Here is a 16043-nt window from a genome sequence, read left to right as displayed (position 1 = left end):
TTTCCAGGGGCCAAGGGGACAGGGTGTCCCCTCCTCTCCAGTAAGTAGTCAACAGGAGTGGTGGCCTGAAGAGATCACAGGCTAGGATTTGGAGGAGCTGTCCTGGTTTGGGTACTGCCTAACTGGGGGATTGCAAGCAGGTCAGCCTGGCTTGGTGTCCTTGGCTTTTAACCCCAACTACCCTCTGCCCTTCTGAGGACAGTAATAAAAATAATAAAAATGGAGTGATCTTAGCCACATACCTTGGGGTGACTGTGCAGAGCCATAAAGATAAAAGAAAGGCCTGCCTGTCTCCCTCCTTCCTTCCTTTCCTTGTTTTAAAAAAAAGTATTTTGGATACTTAAAAACACTAAAAACACGAAGAATAATTTTTAATTTTCAACATTTCTGAAAATGTCAGTCCTTTAGTATTTTTAACAGCTAGGCCCCTTGTTGTAACATCAGCTTTTATTTTTAGAATTATAAGGAGCACAATACATAAATACATTCTCACTGTTCTTACTGTCAAAGATCCAAGCAAGACTGAAGTTAGATTAAATTAAAAATATTAAAGGCTTTCTTTGTATTCTCTTTCCACTTTCATCCTCAGACTTCTAAAAATGTGCTCTGGGTCCTCTCAGGCTTTTTGTGTACCTTTGCTGCCTGGGTACTCACACACACTGCGTTAGAGTCTATTGCTACATAGCAAATGATCCGAGGACGTAGTGGTGTAAAACAACCAATGCTTATTTTCTCAGAGTTTCCTCTGGTCAGAAATCCGGATGGAGCTTAGCTGGGTGCATCTGACTCTTCATGAGGTTTCAGTCAAGCTGAGAGCTGGGGCTGTTGTCTCATCTGAAAACCCAACTACAAGAAGCTCGCCCACATGGCCATTGACTGGAGACATCAGTTCTCTGCCATATGAGCCTTTCCACATGATGACTGGCTTCCTTCAGCGCAGACAAGAAAGTGAGAGAAGATGCCCTAGACACAAGCCAGTGGGACATTTCGTCACTTTTGATGTTTTCCGTTCATTAGAAGAGAATCAGTACGTCCAGTCGTCTCCAAGGGAGGGAGTTACATAAAGGCGTGAGCACCAGGAGGCAGGGGCAATCAGGAGGCGGCTTAGGGGCTGCCTGGCACACCTGCACCTCCCCATCTGCATCCCCTTCACCTCCTCACAAATGCAATCATCTTGTCTGTGGGGTCTACCCTAACCACTGGGTAGCTCTCAAGCTCTCATCTCTCATCTCATACTTCCTCTGATTTTTTTTTCTAACATAGCATAGCACTTATCTTCTAATATTCTAAATTTTTTTTTTTTTTTGAGATGGAGTCTCGCTCTGTTGCCCAGGCTGGAGTGCAGTGATGTGATCTCGGCTCTCAGCTCACTGCAACTTTCACCTCCCAGGTTTAAGCGATTCTCCTTCCTCAGCCTCCCAAGTAGCTGGGACTATAGGTGTGAGCCAACACACCAGGCTAATTTTTGTATTTTTAGTAGAGACGGAGTTTCACCATGTTGGCCAGGCTGGTCTCTAACTCCTGACCTCAAGTGATCTGCCCACCTCAGCCTTCCAAAGTGCTGGGATTACAGGCGTGAGCCATTGCACCCAGTCTAAATTACTTACATAATGTTAATTTCTTTCTCTTTTTTTCTTCCTTCCTTCCTTCCTTTCTCTTTCTTTCTTCCTTTCTTTCTCTCTCTCTGTCTCTTTCTTTCTTTCCTTCTTCCTTTCTTTCTCTGTCTTCCTTTCTTTCTTCCTTTCTTTCTTTCTCTTTTTTTTCTTTCTCTTTGTCTTTCTCTCTCTCTCTTTCTTTCTTTCTCTCTTTCTCTCTCTCTTTCTTTTTTTTTGTGAGATAGAGTCTCACTTTGTCACTCAGGCTGGAGTGCAGTGGTGTGATCTCAGCTCACTGCAACCTCTGCCTCCTGGGTTCAAGCGATCTTCCTGCCTCAGCCTCCCAAGTAGCTGGTATTACAGGCACCCGCCACCACGCCCAGCTAATTTTTACATTTTTAGTAGAGACAGGGTTTCATCATGTTAGCCAGGGTGGTTCTGAGCTCCCAACCTCAAGTGATCCGCCTACCTTGGCCTTCCAAAGTGCTGGGATTACAGGCATGAGCCACCATGCCAGACCTTATCATGTTCATTTCTATCTCTCCTAATCCAAATACAAGGTCCATGAGGACAGAGATTTTTTTTTTTTTTTGTCTGTTTTGTTTTCTGTTTACCCAGCATCTAGAACAGTGCCTGCACACCGACACCCAATAAATATTTGTTAATTCAACCCCCCGTGCATAGTTATATAATTTGCTTTTCTACAGTATGTCTTGGAGTATTTCCAAGGCAGTGCACAGACGTCTACTTTACTCCTTCTAATGACTGCCTAGGAGTCCACATTGTGGATGTTCCATAGATTATTTAAAATGTTGCCCTCTTGATGGATGTTTACTGGTTTCTGTGTTGCTGCTATTTTAATATATGCAGACATCCTCATATATGCCTCTTTATGCATAGTGTGGATAATTATGAAAGAAAGGCTCCTAGAAGTTGAACAGTCACGTTAAGCCCTTGTCTTTTTGTGGTTGAATTATATAAGCAGGGAATTACATAAGGGCACTTGTACTTGTTGTCTGCTTTAAAGTCAAGCCATGTTAATGGACTGCTTTACCTTCCTTTTCATTGACATTTAATTTGTGTGGCTTGCATAGTGAGCTTGGGATTCTAGTTCCTGGTTATCTATTAGGTCTAGTCTGAGAGGTGTCATTTATGCCACTGTAGTACTACTACTTTCTGTAGAGTTAGAATAACTGAAAAGCGTGGTGTCCTGATTTGTGCAGGGTGTCGTGGCAAACCTGGAGATAAAACATTACTTTAGTTCTCTAGAAACTTGCACTGTACTTGGTCATTGAACATAGTAAGTTAAATAATAGGCCATAATTCAGGCAATGAGTCAGAAATAAGTGTGAGCAATTTACAGGCAAGAGAGGGCCTGGAAAGGGTGGCAGGGAGAAGGAATGCCACAGGAGTGCTTTGGTTGACTCAGAATCCTTTGCAGTAGCATCCACAATGCCTGGGACCATGCGAATGTCCCCTGCACACGTGGCAGGATGGCTGAAGATTCAGTCTGAGCTTCGATCTGAGGAATGCTGGGTAGCAGACAAGCGGTCGATCGTGGTCCCCAGAAAGCTCTGAGTCACGGTTCTGGTGTGATCAGGACTCTGAAATCTCTTTCTGGGGATGACATTTGGCCCAGGATGACCCCAGGGGCCATCCCTCTTGCCTCCTTTCTCCTCTTCTGCCTGGGACTTTGCGGTCGTTCACTCTCACACCCCTGCCAACTTCCATTGCACAAGCACATGATTTCCCATTTGCAAATATTTGCTCTCTGTCTCTGAGTGTGGCATGACTGGAACCTGTTATGAAATCAAACCATTGCCCTGGCTCACCCTCAAGGGCCAAATTACCCCAACATAAAGAAATTCCTGCAGCATACATGGACCTGGGCCCCTCCGTAGGCTTGGCTTTGTCGCCGTTCCCAGAAGGTTGTCTGCTTGCTTTGGAGGAATTCCCAGGAGCCAGGCCAGCCTTTTGCTTCAATCTCAGCTGTAAAAAGGGTGGAAACATGGAAACCAAGTCTCTCCAAAGAATGGTAGGTTGTGTAATAGAAGGTGAGAGCCAGAATGCCTGAACCCCAGCATGTCCCCAGAAAACATTGCTGCTGCTGCACCACCCAGCACGTAGTAGGTCCTCAACAAATGTGTGGTGAATAGCTGGGTAGTAGTAGAAGAGCGCTTCTCTCTTCCTAAGAGCCCCTGGCAAAGCAGATCTATTTCTTCCTGGTACAACTTCATACAAATGAAACCAGTGAAAATGAGCACTGAGAGGCATTCTGGAAAGAGAAGCCTTAAAGGGCAGCCTAGGGCTGGGCGTGGATTGGCAGCCAGGACTCATGGCCTTTGGCCTTGATACTCCCAGTAGTGTTGTGAGGGGTGGGAGGTTCATCTGGCCACATTAATGAGAATGTCTCTCAGGTTTCTTTTGGTTCCAGCAGGGATGCCCACTGCCCTTTGCTGGTCTGTGGCCTCCCAGTGACACCTGCAGCCTCCAGGAGCCCATCATGCTCCCGTTGTGGCTGCCTGAAGTATCCAGAGCTCCCCTTCCTCACCACCTTTGCCCTTGCATTTCCAGACTTTTCAAAGCACTTTCAAAGTCACTATCTCACATCATGCATGCTAACTGATGTGTGATTGAGATTTTTTTTTTACATATTCAGATGACTGCATAGCTCGGGGAAATAGCAGACTTTTAAAAAATGAAAGGCAAAGTCCTCAAACCCAAAACCAAAAAAGGTAACTCCTTTGCCGACCTGCCAGCCCAGGTTGTTTTGCCAGGACAGACAGGTCTGGCATTTCAACACCAGAGGGCGCTAGTGGTCAAGTTATGTAGCCAAGTTAGCTGCCCTTGTCAAGAAATTCTCAATTTGACTCTCTTTTTCTCCTTGCTGTCACCTCACAAAGAGGCAGAAGACAACTTTCATGGGTTTGGTGGGCGGAGCAGGTGAGGTGAATGAGCCTCAAAGGGCAGCTGATGCAATGAGGCAGGGTAGTGGGGTGGGGACCGAATTCCAGGCACAGTGCTGTTGCCTGGTCTCTGATCAGCCCGTGGATCAGTTATTAGTGATAACTCCATTAGTCAAGACGGTGCCATGGCCTGGCTGTGGTGGAGTTTTCTTGTTTGTTTTGCTCTGAGAAAGCCACCACCTCACCCCACCCCCACCTTTAGCCCAGTGGGCATCTTGGGTTCAGTAGCTCAGTTGAACTCTCCAGGCTGGGTTGGGGGCTCTCTCCAGACCAGTGACCGGGTTATGTAGAGTGTTACAGAGGTCTGACGGCTCATCCTGCCTGGTTTCACTGCAGGAACAGTTTTGGTTTTTAAAAACTTTTTAGTAGACTTTACTAAAAAGTAAAGTAGAGTAGTTTTAGGTTCACCACAAAATAGGTCAAAGGTATAAAGATTTTCCACATACCTTCTGCTTCCACACATGCACAGCCTCCCTCACCATCAGCATTCTGCAACAGAGAGGTATATTTGTTAACGGTCGATGAACCTTCATTGACACATCATCATCAAAGTTCATAGTTTACATTAGGGCTCATCCTTGGTGGTGTACATTCCATTATTTTGTTATACGTTATACAAGTGTATAATGACATGAATCTACCATTATAGTATCTTACAGAATAGTTTTACTACCCTAAAAATCCTGTATGCTCTGCTTCTTCATCCCTCCCTCTCTCCTAACCCCTGGTAACCACTAATCTTCTTACCATTTTCATAGTTTTACCTTTTCCAGAATTTCCTAAAGTTGGAATGATACAGTGGGTAGCCTTTTCAGATTGGCATCTTTCACTTAGCAATATGCATTTAATGTTCTGCTATGTCTTTTCACAGTTGATAACAGTTCTTTTTAAGGCTGGATAATATTTCAGTGTCTGGATATACCACAGTTTATCCGTTCACCTACTGAAGGACATTTTGCTTGCTTTCAAGTTTTGGCAATTATGAATACAACTGCTATAAACATCCATGTGCAGGTTTTTATATGAACATAACTCTTCACCTCATTTGGTTAAATATCAGTAGTATAATTGCTGGATCTTATGGTAACGGTATATTTACTTTTGTAAGAAACTGCCAAACTGTCTCCCAAAGTGGCTAGACCACTATGCATTCCCACCAGCAATGAATAAAAAGTTCCTGTTGCTTCATATCCTAAATAGCATTGGGTGTTATCAGTGTTTTGTATTTTGGCTATTTTAATAGGTGTGTAGTGGTATCTCATTGTTTTAATTTGTTATTTCCTAATGACACGTGATGTGGAGCATCTTCTCGTATGCTTATTTACCATCTGAATATCTTCTTTGGCGAGGTGCATGCTCAAGTCTTTTGCCCATTGGGTTATTCATTTTGTTATTGTTGAGTTTAAGAGTTTGTTGCCTATATTGGATAATATAGGCATATATTATCATATATGTCTTTTGTAAATATTTTCTCCCAGTCTGTTACTTTTCTTATTCTATTGGCAGTGTTTGGTTTGGTTTTGTTTGTTTGTTTTGGTTTGTTTTGGTTTGGGGAGGTGGGGGACAGAGCAAAAGTTTTTTGTTTTAATGAAGTTCAGCTTATCAGTTATTTCTTTCATGGATCATGTCCATTCATCATGGTGTTGCATCAAGAAAGTTATCTCTGTAGCCAAGGTTACCTATATTTTCTTCTATATTATCTTCAAGGAGTTTCATAGTTTTACCTTTTGCATTTAGGTCTACAGTCAATTTTGGATTCATTTTTGTGAAGATTGTAAGGTTTGTGTCTAGATTCACTGTTTTGCATGTCTAGATTTTCTAGCACCATTTGTTGAAAACTATCTTTGCTCCATTTTATTGCCATTGCTCCTTTGTCAAAGATCAGTTGGCCGTGTTTGCGCGGGTCTGCTCTGGGTTCTCTGTTCTGTTCCTTAGATATATTTGTCTGTTCCATTGATGTTTTGCCAATTCCATATTGTCTTGATTACTTCAGCTTTACAGTAAGTCTTGAAATTGGGTAGTGTCAGTCTTTTGACTTTGTTCTTTTTCTTCAATATTGTGTTAGTCTTTTGCCTCTCCATATACACTTTAGAATGAGTTTGTCAGTATCCATAAATAACTTGCTGGGATTTTGATTAAGGTTGCTTTGAATATATAGATCGAGTTTGGAAAGACATCTTGACAAATACTGAGTCTTTCTATCCATGAATATGGTATATCTTTATATGTATTTAGTTCTTGATTTCTTTCACAAGAGTTTTGTAGTTCTACTCATATAGATCTTGTACATATTTTGTTAGATTTATATATAAGTATTTCATTTGGGGGAATGATAACATAGATGGTATTGTTTTTTATTTTTAAATTCCATTTGTTCATTGCTGGTGTATAGGAAAACAATTGACTTTTGTATATTAACTTTGTATTCTTCAATCTGGCTATAATCATTATTGGTTCCAGGAGTTTTTTGTTGATTCTTTTGGATTTTCTACATAGACAATCATATCATCAACAAACAAAGATAGTTTTATAGTTTTATTTCTTCCTTTCCAATCAGTATACTTTTTAATTCTTTTTCTTGTCTTACTGCATTAGTTAGAACTTCCAGTATACGGTTGAAAAGGAGTGGTGAGAGGGAACATCCTTTTTGTGTTCCTGATCTTAGTATGATATTGGCTGTAGGGTTTTTGTTGATGTTCTTTATTAAGTTGAGGAAATCTCCTTCTATTCCTTGGTTGCTGAGATATTTTATCATAAATAAATTTGAATTTTGTCAAATGCTTTGTCTACATCTATTGTTAGAACTATTTGATTTTTTTCTTTCTTTAGTCTATTGACATAATTGATTACATTAGTTGATTTTTCAGATGTTAAACCAGCCTTGCTTGCCTGGGATAAATCCTACTTGGTCATGATATATAATTCTCTTTCTAAATTGTCGGATTCAATTTGCTGATTGTTGTTGAAGATTTTGCATTCATGTTCGTAAAATCTATTGGTCTGTAGTTTTTAATATAATATCTTTGCTTTGATATTATGGTAATGGTGGCCTCATAAAATGAGTTAGGATATATTACCTCCATTTCTTTCTTCTAGAAGAGATTATAGAGAATTGATATAATTTCTTCCTTAAGTGTTTGGTAGAATTCACCATTTGGGCCTAGTACTTTCTGTTTTGAAAGGTTATTAATGATTGATTGTATTGCTTTACAAGATAAGCCTATTTATTGTGTATGTCTTCGTGTGTAAGTTTTGGCAGATTGTGTATTTTAAGGAATTAGTCTCATTTTGTGTAGATTATCAAATGTGTAGGCATAATATTCTTTATAATACTCCTTTGTTCTTTTTTTTTTTAATTATACTTTAAGTTCTAGGGTACATGTGCATAACGTGCAGGTTTGTTACATATGTATACTTGTGCCATGTTGGTGTGCTGCACCCATCAACTCGTCAGCACCCATCAATTCATTATTTATATCAGGTATAACTCCCAATGCAATCCCTCCCCCCTCCCCCCTCCCCATGATAGGCCCCGATGTGTGATGTTCCCCTTCCCGAGTCCAAGTGATGTCATTGTTCAGTTCCCACCTATGAGTGAGAACATGCGGTGTTTGGTTTTCTGTTCTTGTGATAGTTTGCTAAGAATGATGGTTTCCAGCTGCATCCATGTCCCTACAAAGGACGCAAACTCATCCTTTTTTATGGCTGCATACTATTCCATGGTGTATATGTGCCACATTTTCTTAATCCAGTCTGTCACAGATGGACATTTGGTTGATTCCAAGTCTTTGCTATTGTGAATAGTGCCACAATAAACATGCGTGTGCATGTGTCTTTATAGCAGCATGATTTATAATCCTTTGGGTATATACCCAGTAGTGGGATGGCTGGGTCATATGGTACATCTAGTTCTAGATCCTTGAGGAATCACCATACTGTTTTCCAGAATGGTTGAACTAGTTTACAATCCCACCAACAGTGTAAAAGTGTTCCTATTTCTCCACATCCTCTCCAGCACCTGTTGTTTCCTGACTTTTTAATGATTGCCATTCTAACTGGTGTGAGATGGTATCTCATTGTGGTTTTGATTTGCATCTCTCTGATGGCGAGTGATGATGAGCATTTTTTCATGTGTCTGTTGGCTGTATGAATGTCTTCTTTTGAGAAATGTCTGTTCATATCCTTTGCCCAATTTTTGATGGGGTTGTTTGTTTTTTTCTTGTAAATTTGTTTGAGTTCTTTGTAGATTCTGGATATTAGCCCTTTGTCAGATGAGTAGATTGCAAAACTTTTCTCCCATTCTGTAGATTGCCTGTTCACTCTGATGGTAGTTTCTTTTGCTGTGCAGAAGCTCTTTAGTTTAATTAGATCCCATTTGTCCATTTTGGCTTTTGCTGCCGTTGCTTTTGGTGTTTTAGATATGAAGTCCTTGCCCATGCCTATGTCCTGAATGGTACTACCTAGGTTTTCTTCTAGGGTTTTTATGGTATTAGGTCTAACATTTAAGTCTCTAATCCATCTTGAATTAATTTTCGTATAAGGAGTAAGGAAAGGATCCAGTTTCAGCTTTCTACTTATGGCTAGCCAATTTTCCCAGCACCATTTATTAAATAGGGAATCCTTTCCCCATTTCTTGTTTCTCTCAGGTTTGTCAAAGATCAGATGGCTGTAGATGTGTGGTATTATTTCTGAGGACCCTGTTCTGTTCCATTGGTCTATATCTCTGTTTTGGTACCAGTACCATGCTGTTTTGGTTACTGTAGCCTTGTAGTATAGTTTGAAGTCAGGTAGCGTGATGCCTCCAGCTTTGTTCTTATGACTTAGGATTGTCTTGGCAATGCGGGCTCTTTTTTGGTTCCATATGAACTTTAAAGCCGTTTTTTCCAATTCTGTGAAGAAACTCATTGGTAGCTTGATGGGGATGGCATTGAATCTATAAATAACCTTGGGCAGTGTGGCCATTTTCACGATATTGATTCTTCCTATCCATGAGCATGGTATGTTCTTCCATTTGTTAGTGTCCTCTTTTATTTCACAGAGCAGTGGTTTGTAGTTCTCCTTGAAGAGGTCCTTGACATCCCTTGTAAGTTGGATTCCTATGTATTTTATTCTCTTTGAAGCAATTGTGAATGGAAGTTCATTTATGATTTGGCTTTCTGTTTGTCTGTTACTGGTGTATAAGAATGCTTGTGATTTTTGCACATTCATTTTGTATCCTGAGACTTTGCTGAAGTTGCTTATCAGCTTAAGGAGATTTTGGGCTGAGACGATGGGGTTTTCTAAATATACAATCATGTCATCTGCAAACAGGGACAATTTGACTTCTTCTTTTCCTAACTGGACACCCTTTATTTCTTTCTCTTGCCTGATTGCCCTAGCCAGAACTTCCAACACTATGTTGAACAGGAATACTCCTTTATTCTTTTAATGCCCATGGGATCCATAATGATGTCCTCTCTTTCATTTCTGATATTAATACTTTGTGTCTTCTCTCTCTCTTTCTCACTAGCATTACTAGAGGCTTATTGAGTCTATTGTTCTTTTCAAAGAACCAGCTTTTTGTTGTTGATTTTTCTCTATTGATTTTATGTTTTTAATTCAATTGATTTTTGCTCTAATTCTTATTATTTCTTTTCTCCTGCTTACTTTAGATTTAAGTAAGCTACTTTGGTCTCCTTTGTCTAGTTTGCTAAGAGAGAGGCTTAGATTATTGATTTTTAGAATATTTTTCCTAATGTATGCATTCAAACTTCCTTTGAAGTGCTTCCCTTGAAGCACTGCTTTTGCTATATCCCACTAATTTTGATAAGTTGTATTTTATTTTATTTATTTATTTTTTTTGAGACAGAGTCTCACTCTGTCACCCGGGCTGGAGTGCAGTGGTACGATCTTGGCTCACTATAACCTCTACCTCCCGAGTTTAAGCGATTCTCCTGCCTCAGCCTCCCAAATAGCTGGGATTGCAGGCATGCACACCACACCTGGCTCATTTTTGTATTTTTAGTAGAGATGGGGTTTTGCCATGTTGGCCAGGCTGGTCTCAAACTCCTGACCTAAATTGATCTGACTGCCTCGGCCTCCCAAAGTGCTGGGATTACAGGCATGAGCCTCCATGCCTGGCTGATAAGTTGTATTTTAATTAATTCAAAATATTTTAAAATGTATCTTGAGACTTCTTTTCTCAGTCATACGCTATTTAGCAATGTGTTTAATCTCCAAGTATTTTGGAATTTTTGAACTATCTTTCTGTTATTGATTTCCAGGTTAATTCCACTGTGGTCTGAAAGCCGACATTGTATGATTTCCATTCTTTTACATTTGTTAAGGTGTGTCTTATGGCCCAAAATGTGGTCTTTCTTGATGATTGCTTCATGTCTTGAGAAGAATGTGTATTTTGTCACTGAATGAAGTTGTTGATAGATGTCAGTTATATTCAGTTGATTAATGTTGCTGTTGATTCAACTATGTTCTGATTTTCTGCCTGCTAGATCTATTTATTTTTGAATAAAGGAGTGTTGCAGTCTCTAACTATAATAGCACCAGCATCTGTTTCTCCTTGTAGTTCCATCAGTTATTGCCTCATTTATTTTGATGCTCTGTTTTTAGGTACATACATGTTAAAAATTACATCTTTTTTGAGAATTGACCTTTTTATCCCTAATAACTTTCCTTCCTCTGAAGTCTGCTGGGTCTCAAATTAATTTTGCTATTTCTGCTTTTTCGGGATTAGTATTAGCATGGTATATCTTACTCTGTGTCTTTACTTTTAGTCTGTATGTGTCTTTAAGGTGGGTTTCTTGTGAACAACATACAGTTAGTTGCGTCTTGGTTTTTTTTTGATCCACTCTAACAATCTGTCTTTTAATTGGTATATTTAAACCATTGACATTTGAAGTCAGTGATTATTGATTATTGATATAGTTGTGTTAATATCTACTCTACTTGGTACTGTTTTCTATTTGTTGCCCTTATTCTTTGTTTCTGTTTGTCTTCCACTCATTTGCTGCCTTCTGTGGTTTTAATTGAGCATTTAATATGATCCTATTCTATTTCTCTCCTTTCTTAGCATATCAATTATGCTTTTTTTTTTACTTTTTTTAGTGCTTGCTGTAGAGTTTGCAGTATGCATTTACGACTAATCCAATCTACTTTCAAATAATATTGTGCTGCTTCATGACAGTACAAGTACCTTATAATAACAAAATTATCCTAATTCCTCCCTGCCATCCTTGTCTCATTACTATAATTTATTTCACTTACACATAAGCATACCTAGCATATATGTAAACACTATAATTACACATAATCAGCACATTGTTAATATTATGATTTTGGGCGAACTGTTAAATTGGGCGAGCTGTTAAATTAATTAAGAATAAAAATAAAAGTTTTTATTTTACCTCCACTTATTTCTTCACCTTTCTTTACCTGCTCTTTCTCTTGTAGATCCAAGTTTCTGAGCTGTATCATTTGTTTTCTCTCCGAAGAACTACTTTTAACATTTACAAGGCAGATCACTACCCATAAATTCCTTCAATTTTTGTTTGTCTGAGGAAGTTTTAAGTTCCCCTTCACTTTTGAAGGATAATATTGCAGGGTAGAGGATTCTAGATCGGTGGGGTTTTTATCTCAACATTTTGAATGTTTAACTTCATTCTCTTCCTGCTAGCATGGTTTCTGAGGAGAGGTTGGAAGTTATTCTTATTTTTTCTCCTTTACAGGTAAGACTTTTTTTTTTTTTCCTTTGACGTCTTTCAGCGTTTTTTAAATCACTGATTTTCTGTAGTTTAGAAATTATATGCCTAGGTATAGTTTTTTTGTTTTGTTTTTTGTTTGTTTGTTTGTGGCATTTATCCTGTGTGATGTTCTTCAAGCTTCCTGGAGCTGTGGTTTGGTTTGGTGTCTGACGTTAATTCTGGGAAATTCTGTCCTCATTGTATCAAATATTAATATTTTGTTCTGTGCCTTTCTCTTTCTTCTTATAGTGGTAGTCTCTTTATGCATATGTTACACTTTTTGTAGTTTCACCCAATCCTTGGATATTTTTTCCAGTCTTTGTTCTCTTTATTTTTTCATTTTTGAAGCTGCTATGGGTATATCCTGAAGCTCGGATATTGTTTCTTCAGCCATGTCTAGACTACTAATAAGCCCGTCAGAAACTTTCTTCATTCTGTTAGTGTTTTTGATCTCTAGCAGTTCTTCTGATTCTTTCTTGGCATTTCTGTCTCTCTGCTTATATTACCCATTTGTTCTCACATGCTATGGACATTATCCATGAGAACCCTTAGCATGTTAATCACAGTTGTTTTAAATTCCCAGTCTGAGAATTCCTGCATCCCTGCCATATCTGAGTCTAGTTCTGATGTTTGCCTTGTCACTTCAAACTGGGCTTTTTTGTTGTTGTTGTTTTTGTTTGTTTGTTTTGCCTTTTAGGATGCCTTACAATTTTGCTTGCCAGACATTATGTACTGGGTAAAAGGAACTGCCAGTAAATAGGCTGTGAGTTATGTGAGTGAGGTGTGGAGGGAGGGAAAGTATTATATGGACCTGTGATTAGGTCTTTTCATGAATTTGTGCCTTTGAACTGTGAACCTCACAAGTACTGTTCAGTCCTCCCCTGGCCTTAGACAGGACAGGATGGCTAGAGTGGGCTGGAGTTGGGGATTTCCTTGCCCCCAGATCAGTCAGGGTCTGATAAAACCTCAATCGTTTAAGCTCTGATAAAATAGTTTCTCCTAAGAGAAACCCTCGTTAAGAAGAGCAGCGTGCTTGGCCTATTTAAAACAATAGTTCTCTCCCCATGTTCCCCACCCCCAACCCCCACACTGAAATCATGAGATTTTCTCCATATTTACTATGAGAATCTAGTTGAGCTCCTAAAGAGCACAACTCTCAACTGAACATACAAAAGTCTATCAACTCAGTGACTGGGTCCCCCTTAGAGTTTTTGACTCTCAGGTTTGTCTGCTCGGAGCCCCCCATTTGTCAGTTACAGTTACAGTTTTTCTACCCCAGCATTGTTCTTATAGAGATTTCTGCTTCAGTAAGTTGTGATTCTCTGTATTCGCCTGGCTAGCTGTCTAATTTTGGGAGCAGCAGTTTCAGTTTGCTCTAGGACTTCACTTCACTTGGTGGATCTCGGAAGAGCTGTTGATTTTGTAGTTCGTTCAGCGTTTTGCTTGTTAGAATGGAGTGCTGCTGACTTCTAAGCTCCTTAAGTGCCAGACTGAAAATGAGCAGGTTATTTTCACCTTTGATGTCCTACACCAAGGACTACTAAGTTAAGAGGGAAACACAAAGGAATTCATTGAATTCAGACTGTAGATTTGAAAGGGGCCTTAGAAGTCCAACCACTGGTTATTCTTCTCTCAGTAATGTTCCAACATTTTAATCAAATCATGGAGTAGACTGTAAACACATGACCTATTTGGGTCCGGAATTCAAGTTAGCTTTTTTCAGAGAAAGGAATTAAGTTCTTCTAGAGTCAGTGTCCACTCCCTGGAAAGAAATATAAATGTGATATTTACTTACTTATCCGTATTTAATCTACGTAGAAAGGATGGCTGGAAGGAAGTACTAGAAACAGTGGCTATCTCTGCAAGGTAGTTTAATGAATGATTTTGGTTCTGTATGATGTAAGACTTATATATTTTTTTTTTCTTTTTTTTTTTTGAGACAGAGTCTCGCTTTGTCACCCGGGCTGGAGTGCAGTGGCCAGTTCTCAGCTCACTGCAAGCTCCGCCTCCCGGGTTTACACCATTCTCCTGCCTCAGCCTCCGAGTAGCTGGGACTACAGGCGCCCCCCACCTCGCTCGGCTAGTTTTTTGTATTTTTTAGTAGAGACGGGGTTTCACCGTGTTAGCCAGGATGGTCTCGATCTCCTGACCTCGTGATCCGCCCATCTCGGCCTCCCAAAGTGCCGGGATTACAGGCTTGAGCCACCGCACCCGGCCATATATATATATTTTTCTATATTTTCCAAATTATATCTTAAATGAACATGTAATACTTCATGAACATATAATACAATCTCGAAGAAAAGAAGTAACATCTTAGGCCATGAATACTTACTTATCTGTCTTTTCTCCATGTCTCCTTACAGTCTGCAAAATGAATGTTCACCGTCGATGTGAGACCAACGTGGCTCCCAACTGTGGAGTGGATGCCAGAGGAATCGCCAAAGTGCTGGCTGACCTGGGCGTTACCCCAGACAAAATCACCAACAGCGGCCAGAGGAGGAAAAAGGTAACCGGCTGTTTGGCGGTGTTTCTGGAGCCCTTTTCAGACTGGCATTTCTGTGCTGGCTTCCAGAGGGTGCTCTGGAGTTGAGGTAATAAGATTCCTGGGTTTGAGGTATTTTACTCAAAACTGCAAGTGTTTAAAGCGAAAAACAAAGATAGAAGCCAGGCAGGTAACGTTAATGTCTTCTTCAGCTCCAAAAGTGAAGTGAAAACAAAGCAAGCCTCAAGGGTTAGTTTGCCAGAGAAACATAAACTTTGAGATGAGGAATTTGAAATTCCTTCTAGAAAAAGCTTAACAACCCTATACAAGGAAATGGACTTATCTGCTTCCAGAGCTGGCATGAAAGCAATGTTAGTGTCTGAACTTCACCCTTGGTATCATTATAATGAAGATAAATGGATGAAGAACTGGAACCACATTCTTTTCTAGGGAGGAAGCCAAGATGATTTGTGATCATACCAGCACTGAGCTGCCCAGGGAATATTGTTAATGTCTCGCGACACGAAACATCTGGGCCTTTCTTTGGAGACCAAAACTGTCTCTATCTCTGTGACATTCTAAATATCAGTAAGAAGAGATCCATTTGCCAAAATGTTATTTTGGTAAGTCAGGGCCCACAGATGTAAACAGAGGGAAAGGCATCCATAGCATTTCGTTTGTAGGCTCTTCTTTAGCCCTGGCTCCTAGCCTAGAAAATTTAAGATGTCTTTGACGAGTAAGTTATGAGATAATTAGAACCATGTTAACGGGGCAGAAAATCTGAGCAAAGGGTGCAGTGGGGAGTGGCCTTCATTGCCCAGTGGCAAACATCCTCAAGCCCACTACTAGAAAAGCAAGTCTGACTCTAGGTACCTCTGCAATCTTGACACCTAAATAGTCTCCCTGATTTTGCCCTGAAATGTCTTCTAAAGGCATTTCCTGCATTTCCTGGTCATCTTGTCTTGTTAGAAGCTACCCATGGCTCTTCCATGTTGCTTCTCTTGTATAGGAAAGGTTGAAGTGTTCTTATTTTCTTAAACTTCTCCTTCTACTCTGTTTTCTCAATAAGCAGAGCTGTTGTGCAAGGGTTGCAGAAGAAATTCTCTTCTCCCTGGTTGAGATAACTGAGACTTTGTGCTTTGGTGGCTCTGTAAATCCCATTGGTGGAAACAGGACTTCAGTTGTTGACCCAAGGTGCTGGAATGGCAAGCAGAATATCAGTACCCAAGAATGCTAGGGCCCTGCTGAAGAGGCGAGCTGA

The 16043-nt window shown here is 40.0% G+C and overlaps 1 protein-coding gene across 2 annotated transcripts in view; it reads left to right on the top strand.

Moving 5' to 3' along the window:
- The window catches only part of PRKCE (protein kinase C epsilon), a 548372-nt gene that overhangs the window by 347540 nt on the left and 184789 nt on the right, over positions 1 to 16043 (top strand). For both annotated transcript variants that reach the window (XM_033175814.1, XM_033175815.1), the window contains exon 7: positions 14664 to 14806. In XM_033175814.1, coding sequence (XP_033031705.1) covers positions 14664 to 14806 — 143 coding nt within the window. The remainder of the gene's footprint in view (positions 1 to 14663; positions 14807 to 16043) is intronic.

This window comes from Trachypithecus francoisi, unplaced genomic scaffold, assembly GCF_009764315.1.
Source record: "Trachypithecus francoisi isolate TF-2019V2 unplaced genomic scaffold, Tfra_2.0 Lachesis_group17, whole genome shotgun sequence".
NCBI lineage: Eukaryota > Metazoa > Chordata > Mammalia > Primates > Cercopithecidae > Trachypithecus > Trachypithecus francoisi.
Note: the sequence above shows the minus strand (reverse complement) of the source record. Positions and strands in the feature narration are given on the sequence as shown.